Source organism: Taudactylus pleione, unplaced genomic scaffold (genome assembly GCF_031769625.1).
Source record: "Taudactylus pleione unplaced genomic scaffold, aTauple2 ptg000276l, whole genome shotgun sequence".
Taxonomy (NCBI): Eukaryota; Metazoa; Chordata; class Amphibia; order Anura; family Myobatrachidae; genus Taudactylus; species Taudactylus pleione.
This window is the reverse complement of record NW_028284678.1, coordinates 14,399,101-14,421,793: the sequence shown is the minus strand read 5'-3', so window position 1 is coordinate 14,421,793 and position 22,693 is coordinate 14,399,101. Positions and strand designations below refer to the sequence as shown.

The 22,693-nt window shown below is 44.1% G+C and overlaps 1 protein-coding gene across 10 annotated transcripts in view; it reads right to left on the bottom strand.

Annotated features, from left to right (window-relative positions):
- GRIK1 (glutamate ionotropic receptor kainate type subunit 1) overlaps positions 1-22,693 on the bottom strand; it is a 547,486-nt gene that overhangs the window by 76,766 nt on the left and 448,027 nt on the right. For all 10 annotated transcript variants that reach the window (XM_088481658.1, XM_088481656.1, XM_088481659.1 and 7 more), the window contains one exon: positions 4,075-4,193. In XM_088481658.1, the coding sequence (XP_088337784.1) occupies positions 4,075-4,193 (119 nt within the window). The remainder of the gene's footprint in view (positions 1-4,074; positions 4,194-22,693) is intronic.

The following is a 22,693-nucleotide window of genomic DNA, read 5'->3' as shown; positions in this document are numbered from 1 at the left end:
TTTTTATTAAGAATAAAATAGAAAGAAAGCAATAAGAAAATGTGAGGATCGGATGGCTGTTTCTCTCGGTTACGGAAGGTAACAGGCACGCGTGTGATTGATGAGTGATTAGATCATTCTCTGTAACGTTCTGTTACTGGGATTAGACTATTTATAATGTATTTCACAGACACTGATCACCCATGCACCAATTAAAAATCAGGAAGTCGGTGCACACTCTATTATTACCGTTACCGTACATAAGGGTTTTCATCGAATTTGCATAATATTATAGACATACTATTTTGTTCTTAGATTACAGTACCTTCCCATCTGTAATTAATCACCAGTCCTTTGCATAACTATGAATGGATATGTAGCTATAAGGCGGTGTGGTGTCACTGATTAGCTGAGGGTTACCTACAACATAGGAGTAACCCTGTAAAAGAGAACCCCACTTTCATAGAATACATTTGTATATTTTGGTTGCCCTTGTTATAAAGCCGGGTACACACTGGGATGTTTTCGTTACGATTTGGACAAATCGTAACGACATATCGTGCAGTCTGTATGCACGATAAACGCGCTCCGGCGGTCGCATGCGACAACGTCAGGTTTGATGTGCCCCATTCATGTTTTAGCAAGGATGGAACGAGTAATCGGAAAGAATGATCAACGCTGTCTATGGAGCTGCTCTTGTGAATTAAAAGTAAAATACATCAGAAACTGTCCTTGCTCTACAATTCCCACCGTGCATTTACACATGTATTAAAGTGGATCCTTTGTCTACAGATGATGGGTGCAGCCATTTTGTGGGCTAAGTAAATATTCATGAGGTTGCGGCCTGTAAACCCTACTTGCCTATTCTCCTACAATGTGAAACGCATCAATATGCCATCTCCCCTGCTCGATGCTACAAATCATAAACGTGTATGGAAGGGATTCGCGTCATTATTGCCTCGCTGCGTGATGCCGCGAGTCACAGCATTTTGTAGCAGGGCAGAGAATATGCGAATTGCCCCAACACTCAACACACACTTGCCCCCTGTGCCTCCCTCTAGGATTTCCCAGAAAGCAGCAGCAAAATAGTAGGTAGGTAAGCTATAAAGTAACTACAGCAGTCATCACTAGGGCACGTCTTTCCTAGTGAACTTTTAAGCTGCACTGTAATATGAGAATTAAAATGGCTGCCTTGGTTGTGTACCTGAGTAGACACACTTGTTGCCGCAGTGATGTTCCTAGTGCATAGTAGCAATTCATGAATGTAGATAAAATGGCTGCCTACGTTGTGTACCTGACTAGACACATTGGGTACCGCAGTGATGTCACTAGTTATTAGTACATTGATAAGTAGATAAAATGGCTGCCTCCTCTATGGCCATAGGTGCATTAAATACATTGCTTTCTATTATTTATGCTAACTGATTACATATTGAACTAAAAGGAAATATAAAGAATCACTTTTTATTGCCAATGAATAAATGTTTTTACTGTACAAATGCACATGCACAATACAAATAATGCTAACAGCTGTGTAATATGTAGTAATTTGTGTTACAGAGTTTCATTGTTAATAACACCTTTATTTTCTAGCATTATAAAATGGGGAATATAGTCATAAGAACAATGACAGTTCCACGGAAACTCACGAAATGACCACAGTCCCAAAAGAGAGATGCACTTTATCATTGCACATTACAGAGAAGCTTTACATCACATACAAAAATCCTAGCTTAATCTACCATTTTGGCTACCGGAAAGATATCACCATCCGATCAACTCTCTATTACCATTATCCAATCATGACTGACCCAATACAAAGACTATGTGAATGCACTGCACTAACTCTCTGACAACACCAACCAATCATGGACTTACGTGATACAATGACTGTGTGAATGTACTGAACTAATTTTCTAACATCACCAACCAATCACTGACTGACCCAATACACAGACTGTGTGAATGAACTGCACTAACTCTCTGACATCACCAACCAATCATGGACTAACCCAATACATAGACTGTGTGAATGAACTGCACTAACTCTCTGACATCACCAACCAATCATGGACTGACCCAATACATAGACTGTGTGAATGCCTTGTGTTAATTCTCTGACATCACCAACCAATCATAGACGGACCTGGTACATGGGCTGTGTGAATGCCCTGCACTAACTCTCTGACAGCACCAACCAATCATGGACTGATCCAATACACAGACTGTGTGAATGTCCTGCACTAACTATCTGACATCACCAACCAATCATGGACTGACCAGATACATAGACTGTGTGAATGCCCTGTGCTAACAATCTGACATCACCGAGCAATCATAGACAGACCTGGTACATAGGCTGTGTGAATGCCCTGCACTAACTCTCTGACAGCACCAACCAATCATGGACTGATCCAATACACAGACTGTGTGAATGCCCTGCACTAACTATCTGACATCACCAACCAATCATGGACTGACCAGATACATAGACTGTGTGAATGCCCTGTGCTAACAATCTGACATCACCGAGCAATCATAGACAGACCTGGTACATAGGCTGTGTGAATGCCCTGCACTAACTCTCTGACATCACCAACCAATCATGGACTGACCCAATACATAGACTGTGTGAATGTCCTGCACTAACTCTCTGACATCACCAACCAATCATGGACTGACCCAATACATAGACTGTGTGAATGCCCTGCACTAAGGGGGGGCATCCACTAGACGATTTTATCCCTGTCCAACCTCTTAACGATTTTCCCTTGAAGTTTCCCTTGAAATATGATCTTCCACTCTGAACAACTTGCAAAAGATTTGCAAATGATTTGCAAAAGATCTAACGATAAACTATGTTGTTTCAATCTGTGATTGAGAGCTTTCAGCTATAGTGGGCAGATAGTGGTTCATCGTTTGATCGTTCAGCGTGAACGATGTGTAAACGATGTGTAAACGATTTGTAAGCAATCAAGTGAAATTGACCTGCATGTTCAGTTGATGGAGGAGACGATCAAATGACCAGCGGGAGCGCGCATCGTACATCGTTAGAAACAATTACTGCACAATTTGCAAACGATGTTCAAACGATGTTCAAACGATGTTCAAATGATGTTTGAACGATTATCGAACGATTTTATCATTATCGTTCTTCAATCATTCAACTTTATCGTCTAGTGGATACCCCCCTTAACTCTCTGACATCACCAACCAATAATGGACTGACCAGATAGATAGACTGTGTGAATGCCCTGTGCTAACTCTCTGATATCACCGACCAATCATAGACGGACCTCTGACATCACTAACAAATCATGGACTGGAATGATAAGTAGACACTGAGGGCCTCATTTCTTAACGAGTTATCACCAAAACGAGTGATAAAGTTCACTGTGTACAATAAATGATGCTCCAGCCAATCAGCTCCCAACTGTCAACTGTTAGAAAAATGACAGTTGGGAGCTGATTGGCTGGCGCACCATTTATCATACACAGTGAAATGTATCACTCATTTTGGTGATAAAACTCGTTAATAAATGGGGGCCTGTGGGTGCTATTCTTAAAGGGCCTCAGAATGGATATAAAGAGCCGGTAGGTATGGCTGTTACCTATTCATTTCTTCATGTTACAGAATGTCTGATCATTGCTTTACGTTAGTGCTGGAAATCCAAAGAGCCAGAGGCAAAACGCCAAAAAATGTCCGCTAGCACCTACTGCTGTCAACTTTTTGAAAGTATTTCTACTGAAGCTAATAGATGCCCCTCTTCCCTGGATACGTAATGATTCCATTGGCTGCTAAATTTGAATTTTATATATTCTTGTCCATCATGGCTTTAAGTAAAATCCTTGCCATTTAGAATGTCTGAAAATGAGTTTTTATTAGATTGTTGCAGCATTGAGTACCCAGAAGTGCACAGAGCCGCAATTCTTTACACCATCAGCATCCTCATTATTAGTAACAGGTGAGATATCAGCAAGCTAACATAAGGGTTTACAGCTTATGATGGGGGGTACGAAGGAGGAGTTTACCAGCACTGAAGACCCCAAGCAGACTGTGGGATGTGTCTGACAATAAAGTTGTGACCTTAGTACCTTGTTGCATGAGAGCTCCAACTCCAAACCAGAAACTATTTAGCAACGTAAAATTGTTTTCCACCACATCTGAGTCAGGGTTGCAGGGGTGTGGGTTATACCACTCGTATGGGGTGAACCTGTAGTTTTTAACAGAGAGAGTCTGTAAACATCAGATACACACACTGAGCATCAGCAAACCTGCTTAAAACAATGTGGAGAAAAGAGAGTGACATAAGTTTATCGTAGACATGCAGACATCATTTTGTTCACTACCTAAAAACAGTCAGAGCATGGGGGCTTATGTAATAAGCCTGCGACTTGCAACCGATGCGGGAACTTCTGTGAGTCTTCCTGTATTTTTAAAGTGGCAAACATTTTAAAGGCAAAACCAAGCTGGTAATAAGATTGCCACTCAAAAAAAAAAAACCCAGAAGACTCAGAGTTCCCGCAGGCTTATTACATAAGTCTCACTGTATAATTACTAGTACAAAGATTAGTATATGTGAAAGATTTTCTTGGTAAACATAGTGCAATATTTTGTCAATCTTATCTTTTTTTTTCTTTTATGCTGAAGTAGAAGAATTGTAGTGTTACGTTTTCTAGTTGGATGTATAAAGAGACACATCATCAATGAAGAGAAAGCTCATACAATCCTAGACTGGTTCAATACATTCTTCTGTGTGCTATTTTTACTAAAAGTCGATTTTGATTTAAAATCGATCAACATCGGGTCTATTCATTATCACTTAATTTCTACAAAAGCAGGTGAAAATGAACATTATCACCTACTTTCAGAGAAAGTGAGTTTTGGGGCCATTCATCATAAAGGTAACGCAGGAGATATCTCTAATATCTCCTGCTTACTTTTTTCTCCCCCGAAATGGCCCGCTGTCCCCATACACTAGTATGGGTACTTATATTCATCAAGCTCCGAAAATACTATATTTTCAGAGCTTGACTGCAGGAGCATTCGCCATCTTCAGATGGCGTTTGTTCCTGTACCCTATGGGAAGGAGTACCGTGGTGCGAAGAGGGATCCTTGCAGATCCCTCTGTCCCTGTCCGGCTCCTTTCTGCCGGTAGCCGCTTACTCTAGTTCAAGCAGGCAGCGCTACGTGTCACTGCTCCGAAAGGAGTGGTGAAAAAATTCGGGGAGACAGCTGATTTTCGGATCACCTGTCTCCGCGCCGAAGCATTGATGAAGTGCTCCGGCACTTGCTGCTAGTAGGAATGTTAATTATCAGGGTCCGCCCGGACCCGGATAATTTACATAATGAATAGACCGCTAAATCACACATTTACTAATACTTAAACATAAAAAAAAATTGCCTATTAGTAAATGTGTAATTTAGCCCCAGATGCACAACATCGACAATGATCTATTTTAAATCGATTAAAATAGACCTTTAGTAAATATACCTCTAAAGTGTCTGAAGCTCCGATTAATGTCTGCCCGCATTGCAAAGATATTGTGACGCAGCCACTGAGTGGTTCCAGGCTTCTCAAGGGACAAATGTGTAACATACTAGGCCAGGGGTTCCCAACCACGGTCCTCAAGGTACACTAACAGTCCAGGCTTTAAGGATAGCCATACTTGAGCACAGGTGCCTTAATTAGAACCTCAGTTATTTTGATTTAACCATCTGTGTTGAAGCATGGATATCACTAAAACCAGGACTGTTAGTGTGCCTTGAGGACCGAGATGAGGCATGACTGTACTAGGCTAAGGGTGACTATTCCACGAGGCAGTCATTGAGACCTTTATTTATTATATGTTATGCATTTATTCTTGCATTTGTATTTTTTTTATATATATAATTATGGTTTGTTTTAGCGCCTTTGATTATGGTCTATATTTTTGTTTTTAAATTAGGATTTGATTCTTCTTTAGATAGAACTAAGACAAATAACAGCCTGCTTGATTTTAACCTATTTCAGTACCAGTCTCAACAAACTTATAGTCATCTATTTATCATGCATTTAAGAGCATCTTTGCTGGTGTAAACGACTGTAAAAGACCCTGTCGCAGCTTCTCCCTATTTATGAAAGGGTTAACGCTGTCCCCTTGGACTGTATGGGGACAGCGGCTAAGCTCTATTTATCAATCGGTGAAAACTCTTGCCTTTCGCCGCTAGATAACGCAATCTCGAGATCACGTTACCTCTGTTTCACCCATGGTTTTGCATCAGGGACCTTTTGGACGTTTGGCTTCTCCTTGGTTCCGGCGGTTCTGCCCCCCTTGTTGTGATGTCATAACGTCACATGTTTGGGTGGCGGGGCCAGAACAGGGCACATTTTGGCCCGATACAGCACTGAAAGAATGGGACCAGTATCACCATCATTTGTGGAGTATTTATTGCTATTTATATAACACCTCCATATTACAAAGCACTTTTTAGAGAATATTTTATCATTCACGTCAGTTTATGTCCCAGTGGAGTTCATAGTCTATAGTCTCTACTACACGCACCAGGGTTAATTATGATACAACCAATTCATCTACCAGTACAGTATGTCTGCGGATTGTGGGAGGAAACTGGAGCACCCAGAGGAAGCCCACGCAGGAAAGTCTCTAGTTGGTAGCAAACTACTGACCCCAGAGCTGTGAGACAGTAATGCTACGCTATTAATGCTGCATATCTTACTTCCTACAGCATATTCCATGACATAAGTGCGCCACACGCTTGTGACGGTCTATATACCTGGGTCTTGGGAGTATTCCAGATACTGCCTGATCAGATAAACTTATCCCCACATCTATACATTGGGTACGGTACAAATACTATCCAGAAGGTAGTTCCCCAAATGCGCACCTCTGTCTTACTTTTACATGTATACACTGTGTCTTTAAAAAAAATACTGTAGACTCACATTGACTGATTACAAAAATGATCAACAACTTTCCTCTATGTGATACATTAAGGGCAGAAGCGTCTTCTTGTCTGAAGGACACCTGCAACTTAATTTCTTCTGGAACTAACAATTTTCTGAATGCTGAAAGGATTTCCAAGTCATGTCTAAGGAATCATACATAATAAGAGCCCGCAGCACGATACTGACTCATAGCCAGAAGTCACTGGATGGTAGAACTACTTAGGCGGTAATCAGTATCTTATATCTGCTTTCAGAGGAGCGAATGGCCCCTCCAAGATTACCTTCCACATACATTACGGGATGGGACAGCTACACTGAAGTAGTCTAATATGCACTTGGAAAGAGCAGGTAATTTTCAGGGTGCGTGAAATTCGCAGAAGAAAACAAGCAAGTGCCTGTAGAATTACAATGATGAGTGTAGAACTTGCTGCAGTCCTGCACTGTCTGGAAGTCTACAGTCTTCACCACATTAACATCACTAATCTAGAATATAGTTTGTTTTCAGAAATAACTCACATTCGTTAAATATAGATAAGCCCCATCTCCAACGCAAACACCCATGGTATAGACCCTGCCAGATTAAGTAACTGGCGTGTATTCTACGTAAGAAGGATCGGAGTGGTACATGTAGGGTCACAATCCTCGCTTTGTTATCGCTAGCTTGGGGCATCCCACAGAAAAAAAAATGCTTAATTTATTTAAATGTAACATTTGTGTGTGTATATATTATATCTATCTATCTATCTATCTATCTATCTATATATATATATATATATATAAACCAGTTAACATTTTTTTCAGTTTAAACTCTGTGATAGCAGCTACCAGGTTTCCATCAGTGTGACAGATAGTGTAGGACCTGCAGGGAAGTGGGGTCCTGTGATGAGGGCTGCAGGTTTAAATGCATTGATCAATCCATGAACCAAAACCCCATTATTTATTTATATATTATTGTGAGTGATTTAACAAAGGTGAGTGCTGAGTTTTCTGTTTTTACTTATCTAAGCAATGTGATCACAAGCCACTTGCACCCCATGCCTGGTAATGGCGAGTGCAGGTCTGCACCCCAAATCTGGGAGTGGCGAGTGCAGTAGATTTCTGACTTTATATATATATATAATATATATATATATATATTGTGATTTTATTTATTTTTTTATTATTAATATTATTAATTTATTTATTTTAAACGTGGTATGTGTCCTGCAGCTCAGGAGAATAGGAACTTCCCAAACAGTTCCAGGGTATACAGCAAGATAGATTTGTTTATCTCCGACGCTGGACTAGGGACCCCCCAAAAATTATATGATGGATGAATGATATCCCCCCCAAAAACGTGCAAACTCTAAATAATTGAGGGCTCTAATTTCAAAATGATTTCTAATAAACAAAATAGGAGATCCACTATATACTAATTTTCATGAGCTATCAAATAATAGAGAGATCATGCAATAGTAACATTTATATTTTATTTAGTATATTGGGGCCTATTTATCAAATAATATTTGAGGGATATTCCCTGAACACAGACATTTTAAGGAATACCCGAAAATATTAAGAATCCCCAGATGTGGTACAGAGGGATCGCAGCAGATATCATCGATATCCAATTTTAAGCTATCAAATTTACCAAGCCGCTTGGCCCCTACAGGACAACGCCATCTCTAGTTTGTGAATTTCCGTAAAACATTTCACATCCGCATTAAAAATGAAGTGAAACTTAGCAATGCCGAGTCTGATTTGGCAGTGCTGAGTGAACTCTAGTTGCCCCGGCGTCCGGTAGTAGGATCGGGCAGGGGCGGAGGGATATGGAAGTATCCATCTTCGTGACCCAGGACTCCTTCCCACAGGGAAAATGGCGAATGCTCCCGCAATCAAGCTCCGAAAATATTGTAATTTTTGGAGCTTGATGAATTCAGGTCCCCATACTAGTGTATGGGGACGGGAGGCCATTCCGCCAGAGGAAGGTAAGCAGGAGATATTTGTGATACTAGTGTATGGGGACAGCGGGCCATTCCGGGAGGGAAAGGTAAGCAGGGGATATCTGTGATACTAGTGTATGGGGACAGGGCCATTCTGCCAGAGGAAGGTAAGCAGGAGATATCTGTGATACTAGTGTATGGAGACAGCGGGCCATTCAGCCAGAGGAAGGTAAGTAGGAGATATCTGTGATACTAGTGTATGGGGACAGCGGGTTATTCCGGGAGAGAAAGGTAAGCAGGAGATATCTGTGATACTAGTGTATGAGGACAGTGGGCCATTCCGGGAGAGAAAGGTAAGCAGGAGATATCTGTGATACTAGTGTATGGGGACAGCGGGCCATTCCGGGAGAGGAAGGTAAGTAGGAGATATCTGTGATACTAGTGTATGGGGACAGCGGGCCATTCCGGGAGAGGAAGGTAAGTAGGAGTTATCTGTGATACTAGTGTATGGGGACAGCGGGCCATTCCGGGAGCGAAAGGTAAGCAGGAGATATCTGTGATACTAGTGTATGGGGACAGCGGCCATTCCGGGAGAGGAAGGTAAGCAGGAGATATCTGTGATACTAGTGTATGGGGACAGCGGGCCATTCCGCCAAAGGAAGGTAAGCAGGAGATATTTGTGTTATCTCCTGCGTTACCTTTATAATGAATTGCCCCAAAAGTAGGTGAAAATGTGCATTCTCACCTGCTGTTGTAGAAATTAAGTGATGATGAATATGACCCTATTACTGATATATCATGCAAATGAGTAATTAGTGGTGATCTCCTATTTGAAAACATTGTTTATTAAAATTACCTTGAAATTAAATACATGTAGGACTGGCAGACAAAGAGGTAAGACTCCTCTTACCCATTCTTCCCTACTCTCCCGTAACCTGCGGAAGACTCAAAAAATGTCTAGTCCTCCCCCGGGCTCCCGGAAGAGTGGGTGTTTCTCACGCATCCTGCCCACTTCCTACTGAAGTGGGTATGATGGGGAGAATAATGCAGTGAGTCGTGGTCCATTGGTAGGGGCGGGGCCAATTTATTGCAATTCTATGATAACTGCATCATTTGGCCCCACACCCTCTTTATAGAAGCGTAATTTCTGGCATTTTTCCTCTAGGGGGTGGGGTCTAATAAGGACCCCATCACCGTCCAGGCAACTCCTTTCCGGGCTTATCAAAGTAGGCAAGTATGCTCTCACCGCTGCCGATCTGCACCACTGGGTAACTTAGTAAATTGCAGCAATAACTGACAACGGAATCGGTATGATATACTGACAGCTGAACAGCTGCCGGTTCTCATACCGACGCCGGAAGCCCAAAGGGAGGACATCCCAACAGGGGCTCGTAAGTATGCTAACCCCCCTCTTCCCTAACCTACCTTGGTGGTGCCTAATCCTAAAACTCCCAGGGTGGTGCCTAACCCTAAGTCCCCCCCGGTGAGTGCCTAAACCTAACCCCCCTTCCCGCACCCTAAATCTAACCCTCCCAGGATGGTGCCCAACCCTAACCTCCCCCCGGGGGTGCCTAACCCAAAGTTCCCCAGGGGGTGCCTAAACCTAACCCTCCTTCCCCGCGACTTCATCTGTGTGGCAATCTGTCATCTGAGTAACCCTCAGGTTACTCAGGGTAGCTAGTGTTTTCACAGTGCCGGGGCCGGTGAAGCTGCGTCGGAGGACGCAGACCCTGAACTCCGCACGCCTACAAAATGGTGCTGACATGCCCCTGTTTTGCAAGACGTTCACCATCACTGCCCCCCTCCCCGCCTCCAAATTGCAAATCACCAGATGTCTGCAGCCGCCCTGCGTCCGATGATGCAGGACCCGATCGGCACAGGCGCAGTACGGGACCCGCGCCTGCGCAGTTCAATAAAAGTCGGAGGCACAGGCGCAGTACGGGACCCGCGTCTGCGCAGTTCAATAAAAGTCGGAGATTTACGTAAATCATTGGGTTTGCCTACATCCCTTGAATTAGGCCCATATACCACTGTAGTGTTTGTGAGCCTGAAATGTATCCGGCTAATATGTAAAATAAAAAAAAAATGCAATAAAAGTAATTAAAATAACGCCAAGTGCAATGGGATTTTGCCATAACCATTCGGATGGTAATGAATAGCTAAAATTATCCATGGACCACTTTACTGCTCATTATTATAATTAGCAGAGTTAGGAGAGGAGCAGCTGTACGCAGAAAATGAGAGATAGGAAGACTTTTTAAAAGTAATATTAAACTTCATTTCTTCCCTGGGGAACTTGCTACCGTGCCTGCCAGCCGTACTTACAGGGATCGTCAAAAGGTAATTCTAAGGTAACGTATTCATTCATTAAATCACTCAATTGCAAAAAAAATAAAAAGTTTCTCTGTACTATAAAGTGCTAAAAATTAATCCACTGAGTTTAGGCAATAATTGGCGAGCCAGCCAAGGAGCCCACTCCTCCCCGCAGTGCTTTCAGAGCCCGTCTATGGCATTTATAATTGCAAAACTCTTTTAATTGCCAATGTCATACCGAATACATTTTAATTACTGTTTGAACACTATGATTAATTTGCGAATTTATTAACTCTTATAACTCTGGGGGCTTAGTTACGCTGCAGTAATGAAACCAGATTGTAATAAACCCACTAATTAACAGGTAAATATTCAAAGATGACTTTGAACACACTTAGCCGACTGGAAACAGATTTTTTAGCATTTTTTGAATACAAAGGAATGTGTCAGGGTTGTTCTCCGAATCTCATCTGCATATCAAATGAGAAGTTATTGTGCTATTTATCATAGTGTTTGCCAATAGGCTGCATTATGATAATGCTTTATGCAAAAAAGGATACACAAGTCTTGCAAAAACTGGAAGAAGCACTTTCTCAGGTGGGAGAAGAAACAACTTTTCAGGCTAAACTGGACCTGTCATCGTGAATGTTTGTCAGAGAGACAGTTTTGGAGTTGTTAGTAGAACAGAGCTTATATCAAGCTCGGAGTCCTTACATGTTGAAGGTGTGTTTAACTCAGATTTTTGTTATTGTTGATATTGTTCATCTCTTTTGTGTTCATAATATGTTCCCAGCTTTGAAGTGGGTTGCACTAGATCAGTGTTGGCTAACCTTGACACTCCAGCTGTTGTGGAACTATATATCCCAGCATGCCCTGCCACAGTTTTAGCATGCACTAATAGCAAAACTGTAGCAGTGCATGCTGGGTTATGTAGTTCCATAACAGCTGGAGTGTCAAGGTTAGCCAACACTGCACTAGATGAACCTTTAGCCAATCAGATGATCAGACTACTCCAAGCAGCAATCAAAGGCCGGTCTAAAGTAAGCAGCCACTTAGTGGCTGTGAGCCATGTGGCTGTTGATTGAAAGCCAAGCGGCTCACGGCCAAACAGTGGCCACTTACTCTAGAGCGGCCTCTGATTGGCTGGTTGCCCGGGAAGTGACGGAATCCACGAGGTTTCCGTCATATGCCTGGGAAGAGATGTATGTGGAAACACATGGAATCGGTATGATTTACCACCGGGCGCCTGCCCGGCGGTTGGAATCCCGACAGCGGCTGCCCGACATGGGTTAAAATACTGATTGTCCCTAAGGTAAGTATTCACTAACTTAACCTCCCCCCTCTAACCCTAACCCTCCTTAGGGGTGGCTAACCCTAACCTTCCCCCCAGTGCCTAACCCTAATCCCCCCTCTAAGTGCCTAAACCTAACCCCCCCTTCCCCGCCTCCTAAACCTAAGTCCCCCGGGGGGGGTGCCTAACCCTCCCTCCCCCTAGCCTAACCCTAACCTCCCGGGGAATGCCTAACCCCAAGTCCCCCCCGGGAGCCCTAAACCTAACCCCCCCCCCAGCTATCCGCGCTCGGTGCCCGGCATCACTTTGATCGGGATGCTGGGCGCCGGTCTCCCGCCGTCGGCAAAATGACAGGCATCTATATTTAGACGCCTGTCATTTAACCCTCGCCGGGATAAAGCAGTCGGGAAGCCGGCTGTCAGGATTACGTCCGCCGGCTTCCCGGCCACATACCAAACACATACATCTCTCCAGTGTCCGTGGTTCGCGTTACTCGGTTTGTTATTTTGTATGGTTGGGACTCTACTGGAGAAGAGGACTGACCTGCGCCAGGAGGTAGGTGAATATTTCATTTTATTTTTAGGGATACTCGTGAATTACTACTGGAGAAGGGGACCGATCACCGGGAACAAGCTGGGTATGTATGTGTGTGTTTTATAAATAAATGTATATATTACACGGTGTGTGCACTGTCATTTTTTTACAAATTTTTTTTACAGTAGGGGTACCGGTGCCGACCAACTGCGGGCACTTGTAGTTGCATAAGGCAGGCATGCTGGCACATGTAGTCCCACTCCAAAAAATAATAGTAGCCATTTATTATCACTATTACCTCTGCATCCACCTGCCAAGGGTGCAGGGAAGAGCCGTGGACTTCAGTCCAGGCGAGGGGTGCTCAGGAGAGGGGGGACCCCAACTCCCCTGGGATCCCTGGCCTGGGCTAATAGTTTGGGGTGTTAATACTTTGGCCAGGGTGATCCTGGCTGTGGAATTACACTCCGGCTAGTGTGAGCCCGGAGCTGGTTTTAAAAATACGGGGAACCCCACGCCTTTTTTCCCCCATATTTTTAAAACCAGGACAGGCTCACAGAGCTCAGTGCTGGTTCACAAAATACGGGGGACCCCTACACATTTTGTCCCCCGAACCAGGACTGGCTCACGGAGCCTGGGGCTGGATATGCTTTTGGGGGGAACCTTAAGCGATTTTTTTTTAAATGACTGTAAATTAGCCCTTTTTTTAAACATTAATACACACAAGCAGCCTGCACGTATCTCACTGATATGTGCAGGCTGCTTGTTCGGGAGTGTTGGGCTAGGGGAATGAGGAAATACGAGTAGGAACGATCACATACACCATCGGAAAACATGATACCGTTAAACATGGGAGCTTAGTAAATTTCGGAATTTCTTTTATAAAAACCCCCGTGTACGATCATCCCTACCCGTATTTAATCTCGGACAAGCACAGGCCAGACACGATTCTTAGTAAATTTACCCTTAATCGGTATATTTACTAAAGTGCTCGTTTATAGTAGTGGAGGTGTTGCCCATAGCAACCAATCAGATTCTAGCTATTATCTTCTAGAAGGTGCTAGATTAATGATAAGTAGAATCTGATTGTTTGCTATGGGCAACATCTCCACTTCTATAAACCTGCACTAGTAAATAAATATACTCCAAAGAATCACCTTGTAGAAAGAGCAGGGTCCTCCAGAAGCACAGAGAGGTGATGTGTGCTGCTGCCTGCCCAACTGAGGCGCAAGGATAGTTGCACCTCAATATAAAACACAACTTGTCTAGTTGCATTTCTCATATGTTTATGACTCCTAAATTCTCAGTAATGAGAAGTGGAAGAATATGACAATGTACCTGTATAGCGACCCCCCCCCCCACACAAACACACATTGTGTATTGTACCTCCCAACAGCCATACATGCGAAATAAAGGTCAAAATAAGCCCCACCTCTGATGCACCCAAAAACCAACCCGATTCCCAACTCTACAGCCACTATATGGAGAAATTCAGCCTATGTCATTGGATGCCCCAGCCCTCTGGACTATACCACTTAAATAGGGACAGTTGGGGGGGCATGTGATATACAGTAGCTTTCATGCCCTGCTCAGACCACTTGGTCCACGGTGCAGGGATAAAAGAACACCAGGACAGCAACGTAGCCGCATAGGAAAACGTAGGGGGGGTTTCCGTCTGCCTGGAAACCCCCCTCCCCAGCCCACACCATGACCACAATAGAAATAGTAATATAATAGAATTTTACTAGTGCTGCATGTTCTTCTCAGTATCACAAACGAAATAATTAGCACCACCTATGGATATTCTAACATGTATCAGTCAGTAATATATAACCTGTGCACCAACTAGGAGATCTGGAAAACATTCACTGTTAGGGATGTGCTGCTATAGAGCCCAATATGTACATATATGTCCAGGGCAGTGCTAGGTTCCTCTGCTGCTCCCCCAGACTGCAGGACTTGCTCCAATAGTCTGGAATGGTGCCCATATCTAAAATAAATACATTCAGGTCAGGCAGGATGGCGCTACTGACGCATCTAATGGCTTACTGTGATTGCTGGTCCTCTATATGCTGGAATTATGACACACAATTCCCTCTGTATGATGCATATTAAAGCTGGTTAAGTGCTAATTATGCCCTCTTCATGGATTGGCCACACTCACTCTAAAATCGAGCATTTGTAAACCCCCCCTCTAGAAATCCTGCGTTTGCCACTGAGCCCTGTAACAAATTAGGACAATCCTGGTAAAGTCACCACACTTTGGGGATATATATCCTTCCTCTCCTTTGCTGAAAGTCCATATATAAGGTCTGTGCAATCTCTACAAAGTAATGGGCATTTTTATCTACTTGTATTTGTTTTTTTTTTTGTGCATAAATACTCTTACTAGTGAATTATAGCACCTACAATGATTATAAGTACTAATATCTTGAGCCCGCTACATGGAAGCATTAAACCTTCTATCGGATGAGGTGTTGTCATGTGTGCAAACCACTTATCATACTAACATAAAATAAAGACACTGAGACGTGGATTTGGCAGATAACTTGATGGCGATTTATTGGAGAAATTAATATTATTTATTAATTCTTAAATTAATTAAGGATGTATGGTGGCAAAGAAAGGACGGCCAGAAATCAGCCAGATCTGCTATGCCCACACACAAACAACAAAAGACATAGCAGGCGTAGATCGCCCAGAGTGCATACACATAACCATGTAAACCATGTCAAACACAAAAGGTAACGCTCACCCTCTAACTTGACTACCCACCCGTTTAGGTGATGATACTGCCCCCCGTTAGGTTGGTACAGCCAACTACCAGTCAACGAAGGGAGCGCCCTTAACTCATAATTGCACCTGGACTGGTGAACTGCCGTTCTTTCCCGCCACAGCAAGGTTCAGCTTATAGAACCGCCGCACCGCCACCATACCAAGTACTACCCCAATAACGCCAACTCCTCAAAAAGATCCCCAATAAACAATGACACACCCTCCTCTGTTAAATGAACTCCATCAGGTCTATACATATAACTAAATCGAAATTGAATGTTATTATGGTAAATGAAACGGCCATAATTGGCCATCACAAATTTGGCAACTGCGAAATTAAGTTTCTTCCTGGCTTCGTCATTAGCAGGAAAACTCCTAACCCCACGCCAGACCTGTCGAGGTACAATGCAAGACCAAATTAATTTACACAAGGGCCAGGCCGATAGCACCCTCGCCAAATCGTTGACAATATCAACTCGTAATTCTACAGTGGACCTCTGCCCTAAGTCGTTGCCTCCTAAATAAGCCACCAAAATACGTGGCCTACCAAAAAGCCTTGCATACTCTAACAGTTTAGGACAAAAGGAATGCCATCTCATACCTCTGGAACCTATCCAACGGACCCTAGCTGAATATTCAAAAATTGGAGCTTGATCTGAACTCAAACCTAGCAGCCCAGAAAATATATGAGTGGCCTATAACCCAAATGTCCTGCGTGTCAAAGAGCAATCCTAAAGGTGGAGGAAAGCAGTAAATAAAAAATTAGTAATTGTCATAAAACAATAAAATTTTATGGTGTATTAGTGGGATCTGATAGAACATAAGTGAGTATCTGCCAAAAAGACAAATTTTCTATTGGTCGCCGACTTTACTATTTGAAGTGGCTGAGACAAACAGAAGACACAAAGGGGAAGAATGGGTGGGGGGGAATTGGGAAAAAACAGGTGAACTCGGCAAGAGGTAAAATAAAAACCTGCTGAGGGATGGACTATGGCCTAATTAAATGATTGAGAATAGCCGAATTGAATCCGTCAGTTCAGGTAAAAATTGTAAAATCCCTCAAGACTCCCATTGCCAGCAATGGCGAGTAGCTAATCCCGAGTAGGACGGACAGGGGTAACAGACAAGACAGGACAGTACATGAGACAAGACAAAAACCAGGCAAGCATAAAATATAAACGTAACCGGAACAGACTGTGAAATGACTTTAAACAAAGGGCCTTCATGCCTAGGTCGAATGTAACCTTTATAACTATCCGATTTCCAATGTCCTAGGGCCTTAATTTCTGATGCCGAGAAACCCGCAGCTGCCGCCGAAGTTGCGGCTCCGATCAGAAACGAGTGTGTACCAAAATCTTGAGGCGGGAGGCCTAAAACTGATACACACCTCTTCAAAAACCAACCAAACTGGTATTTGGTAAGCGGAGTCCTGTCCATATGCATGAGTCATGAACCAGGAACATCCGGCCGCAATAACTCATACCGCATAGCTAGTGCCACGGGGCAGATCTGTTCGTCCCTAGATGGACCCAACGAGATCCACCTACCCCTACCAGTCTGGTCGGTCTTCGACTGCCGAATCCTACAGAGAACAGACCTCTCACTGACCAGGATATCCGAGAGGAGCATGGCGGCATCAACCCATTTGGATGATGCCACCAGCTCCGATACCCTCAAGGTGCCGTGAAAAGCCTCCGAAAACACCACTTGAATCAGGACCGCCTCATACGCAGTAAGAGCCACTCCGAGAACCGCCCCTAATACTGCCGGAAGCAGATGAGCGTCCACAGGTCTCCTACGGTCAGCTACTGGCCGGGAGACCCGTGCCCAACCCTTTAAAGCCTTCACTATCAGAAAACTTTTAGTAAAGTCAGGTTGGCCCTTCAATTTACAATAAAATGCATGCCCCCCAAAGAGCGCGCAACAGAAGCCCTGGATCTGCCAGCCAAACGGAGACTCCAAATAATAGAAAGCATCGAACGATGCTGACTCTTACCTGCCTGTTTGCTGCTACGGGAATAATCTTCCCATTCATTCCATGCCTGCCGATATGCTCGCAACGTGGAGGGGGCTAAAGACTGTTCTGCTTAGCCCTCCATGCCGGCTCGATCACCTGCCAAACATAAGAGGGGCAAAGCACAACGTCAGCACCAGGGCCACAGATCGGGACCTAGCCCACTGGAAACGTGATAACGCATCGTCTATCTCATTCTCCACCCCAGGAACGTGTCTTGCCTTAAACATGATGTTACAGCGCAAACATGTGAGCACAGCTGCGCTAGCAAGCGCAAAACCAGCAGGGAAGCCGCATGTTGCTGATTGTATCGCATGGACCATGCCCAGGTTGTCACACCTGATAATGATGCTGCGATTGCGTAACCATTCCCCCCAGATTTCCAAGGAAACCATTATGGGAAAGAGTTTGAGAAGGAGTAAGTCCTTAGTCAAACCCTTTCCCACCCATTCTTCCAGTCAACGGCCAACGCACCAGGAGCAATCAAGGTAACATCCGAACCCCGTGGTGCCTGCTGCGTCGGTGAACAGCTGCAGCTGCAAATTGTCAGCGGCTGGAGACATCCACAACCGAACGCCATTAAAATCCCGAAGAAACGAGACCCAGACAGAGAGGTCCTGCTTAATCTCTGAGGATAAACGTAGCAAATGTCTCGGTTAGTGACACCAGCCGTGGCCCTTTCCAATTTACGTGAAAAAGCTCTGCCCATTGGAATTACTTTACAGGCCCAGGAGGGATTGCGCAGGGTAATTCTATTGGAAGCCGTGCATTCCGCTATGGCATTACTTGACAGGCTTATCGAGAGGAATGCGACAAGAACCCACCGAGGTACAGATCTCGATACCCAGGAATGACAAGGGGAAGGGCCCTCCGTTTTGTCCACAGCAACGGGAACTCCAAATGAAAAAACAGCGCTCGTAAAGAAAACAAAAGATAACTGCATCTGCCTGAACCGGAAGGGCTGACACACAGAAAGTCATCGAGATAGTGGGCTATTCCATGACTACCGCAAAAATTAAATAAATAAATTCCGCGCACCAGTGTAGGAAGGTGCTAAAATGCTCGAAAAACGCACAGGACACAGAACACCCCACAGGCAAGCATTTGTCTATGCAATATCCGTTGTCCAAGCTAAAAACCCATAAACTGGAATGACTCTGGGTGCAAAGGAAGTAGACGAAAAGCTGACTCAACATCTATCTTAGCCATCAGTGCGCCCGGACCATAACACCTAATGACGTCCAAAGCATCGTCAAAAGACTGGTACACCACCGAGGAAACCTCAACTGGTATGGCATAATTTACTGACGAGCCTGGCGGATAAGACAGATGTTGCATGAGCCCTTATTTTCCTGGAATTTTCTTGGGAACCACTCCCACCGGGGAATTCACAAGATCCCTAATGGGGGTTCTGCAAAAGGCCCAGCAATGCGCCTGCACTAACCTCGCCAGCCACTTTTTCCCTAAGAATGTGAGGCAATTCAAAGGCAGACTTCAAATTTCTAGGCGAATATGTGTCGACATCCCTGCAAATAGGTAAACGAAAACCAAAACTGAAGCCTTTTAACGAAAATTCTGCGTCCTGCAGAACCGGGTACCAACTCAACCATTTTGCTATCGCTGTGACACGGACAGGGGATGGAACTTTACTTAGCACTTGTGCCTTTTGCTGGCTGTGCAGGCTGCTGCTGGGCACCCCCCTTGAAACACTTGGCAACTGGGTGATTGCCACCACATCGCAAGCAGAGGTGACGAAAACGACATTTTAATGTGGAATTATTAAAGGCGAAGCATTTTCCCCAGACGCCTGCTGTTAGCCCTGACGAACTGAACTAGCTGCTTTGCACGCGTTGTACCCCTCATAGGCAGGACGCGAAGGCTGCGTGACCTCCAGCAATGTATATTTGTCGAAGTAGGAGCATAGCTGAGAATGGAGCTTCCCGGTGATAGCTGCTTGGGGCAGTGATTGCAATAATAAGCTGTGCACCCTGTAGAAATTCACTGTAGCACATGTATTCTGTCTATTTTGTAAGTTAAATGCTCAGAATACAGTATATAATACAATCTCCTCTATTGGCTGATAATAATGATTCAAAGGAGATAAAAGCTAGATCTTAGGTGCTATAGATAAATAAAGCAGAGTCAAAGCCATTACCCCTTACTGTCATATAACGCATCACTAAAGCATTCTATTCCCCCAATGATACCTCAATGCCCAGCATAATACTGACACTGTTTGCTGGAACTGTTTTCTACCATTAAGAGGGCATAATCAGCACTTAGACCATCTATAAAATACATCATACGAATGTACTGAATGATATAATTCTGGCATATACAGGACCAGCAAACACAGTAAGTAATTATATGTAGAAGTAGGGCCATCCTGTCTGAGCTGAATCTTTTTATTTCATGTGCCGGCTCCTTTACAGATCATATGAGCAAGTTGGGGAATCTGGGAGAGGGCAGAAAAAGAAACCATGCACTGTCCTGGAAACAGATGCACAGATTGGTCCCCCCATGTACTGGATGGTGTATTATCCAGTATTAATAATTGATCCAATAGGTGATCCATATCAGTGCACCCCGTACAGTGCATGTTTTCCAGATCTAGTTGGTGCACAACAATATTCATTACTGGCTTTTTAACTTTTTCTACTGGCTGACACATTTAAAAGATCAACAGGGACTGTAGTGCTAGTTATTTCATTTGTGACACTGAGGGGATCCTAAAAAAACATGCAACTTTAGTATTATATGCTATTTCTATTGTAGTCATCATGGTGTGGGCTGAGGGGGGGTTCAGGCAAGGCACTCATAAACCCCTCCTGCATTTGCCTATGGTGCTGGCCATTGCAGCCACAAAGATAATATTGACCAGGGGCATTAAGGACTAAAGGGAAGCACCCCTCCCCCACACTGGCACACCTTCCACAAAGCTGCTGCAGCCTGAGGGGGGATAGAACTATCAATAGGGGAACCACACCTGCAGCTCCTAATAACATGGGGACACTGTGGAGCCAGGTACCAGGGTCTGGGGAGGCTCATTACTAGGCAGGACATAGCTACACCCACCCCCAGCAGAACAAGAAATCAGAAAAGACAGTGATTGAGGACAGAAAGGAAAAGTAAAAGCAATGATATGAAGTAAATGAAAAGAGACTAAATACAATAAGGAAAAGGAGGAGAGAAGAGGAGAAGAAGGAGAAGCACTAAGAGAGTTTTATTAAGGAAAATGACAACTGACAAAATGCACTTCCCTGTCCTGGAGGAATCTGGAACCAAGAGGCTTTGGCCCTCACTTCTAGCCCCTTATATAATGTCTCTATTGAAAACCCGCCCCTGCTAACGATAGGCTAACTCTAAACAGTAATTTGCATACATGCCGGCCCCCATCCTAGAGGTTTAACACACCTCTTTTCTTATGCAATCTTTCGGTTTCACTTACAGGAGCGTCTCAATATACTAATGTCACTTGTGTGTTATATACTTATTAGGGTTGGGGTTCAAAAAAATTAATACAATGCAGTAAATTTACCAAGACAATTCTTTGCCACATATACTAGTGCATATTGTATGTCAATTTATATTATTATCTACATTAAATTAAATAATAGAATAATAGTAAAACTTTCATCATGTCAACGCAGCTCAGAAGATTTTGTTCCTGTCTTCAGTTGTTTATATTTAGATTGCAAAAAAAGACACCGTAATGTATGTATTATTATTGTTTATGTTGGTAATTCAGTCATTGTGGAAATATAACAAAAACATAAATGGGACACCCTAGGGAAACATTTTATGGGCCTGACTTGTATTTGGGAATAGAGTGACAGAGCAAGTAACTGAAGGCCTGATGCGGCAAGAAACGCAGTTGCTAATACGCACGCAATCGGCAGATAGTTGCGTACTGTGCATGCAGTCCCGATCGCAGTGACTACGCAGACCCATCGCAGAGTCATTGACAGGAAGTGCCGTTTGTGGGTGGTAACACGGGGGGTGGTCGGGCGAACGTAGGCGTGCCAGTGTGTTTCAATGCCATTGTAGGGGCGTGCATAAATGATCCACTGCGATGCCCTACGCAGCCTGAGACCTGATAGCGTGTGCTGAAGTTAGTAATTTCCGAGTAAGGTCAGGGCTTGTGCAATTGCGCGTGAGGCTGCGATGGTACTCGATTGTAGTGATGGTTTCGCAATTCTGCTAAGCATTATGGATGTGTGTAAGGTAAAGGGGGATTCCTTATGTTGTGCTGAGATTGCATTGCAGTCGAAATGAATTAGCGTACTATCGCGGCGAGACTGCGTGCGTAATCGCTATTGCACTCGCAGTTGTGTTCCTTGCTGAATCAGGCCCTGTGTACCTGGGCAAACCCTGTTGCAATGCAAGGAGGGCATTCCCAAATCTTAAATCAGGACCTATGTACAGCAGGAACACAAGCGGCTGTGCAAATCCGTCCATCTCAGATGCAAACGCAGAATGAGATGTCAGACAGCTCCTTGCTGCATTTGTGCTCCCAGCACTATGACTGACGTTGCAGACTGGGATCACCATGGCAACCATCGCAACCGGTTGCCCCTTTGGTCAGGCTGTGGGAGGTGAAGCTTCCCGCAGCTTGACCGGGTGCTGGTAACATAAGACGCCAGGAATCTGCGTCCCGCCGACGCAGACCTTGGCCTTGCCCCTCCTGGAAAAGCGCCCCCAAACGCCGCAGCATGTCATGGGGGGGGTCTGCAAGCGTTATTGCAAGACGCAGACCCGGAAACATCGGAGATGTGCGTTCATCATAGGATGAACGCACATCTCTGAATCAGCCCTATACAGTATGTGCTGTTTTGCATTATAACTTTCTCACTTTTCACAGCTAAAACATAAAATATATTTTACGTACAAGCTCAGATTACTTTGGAAAACTAACAAG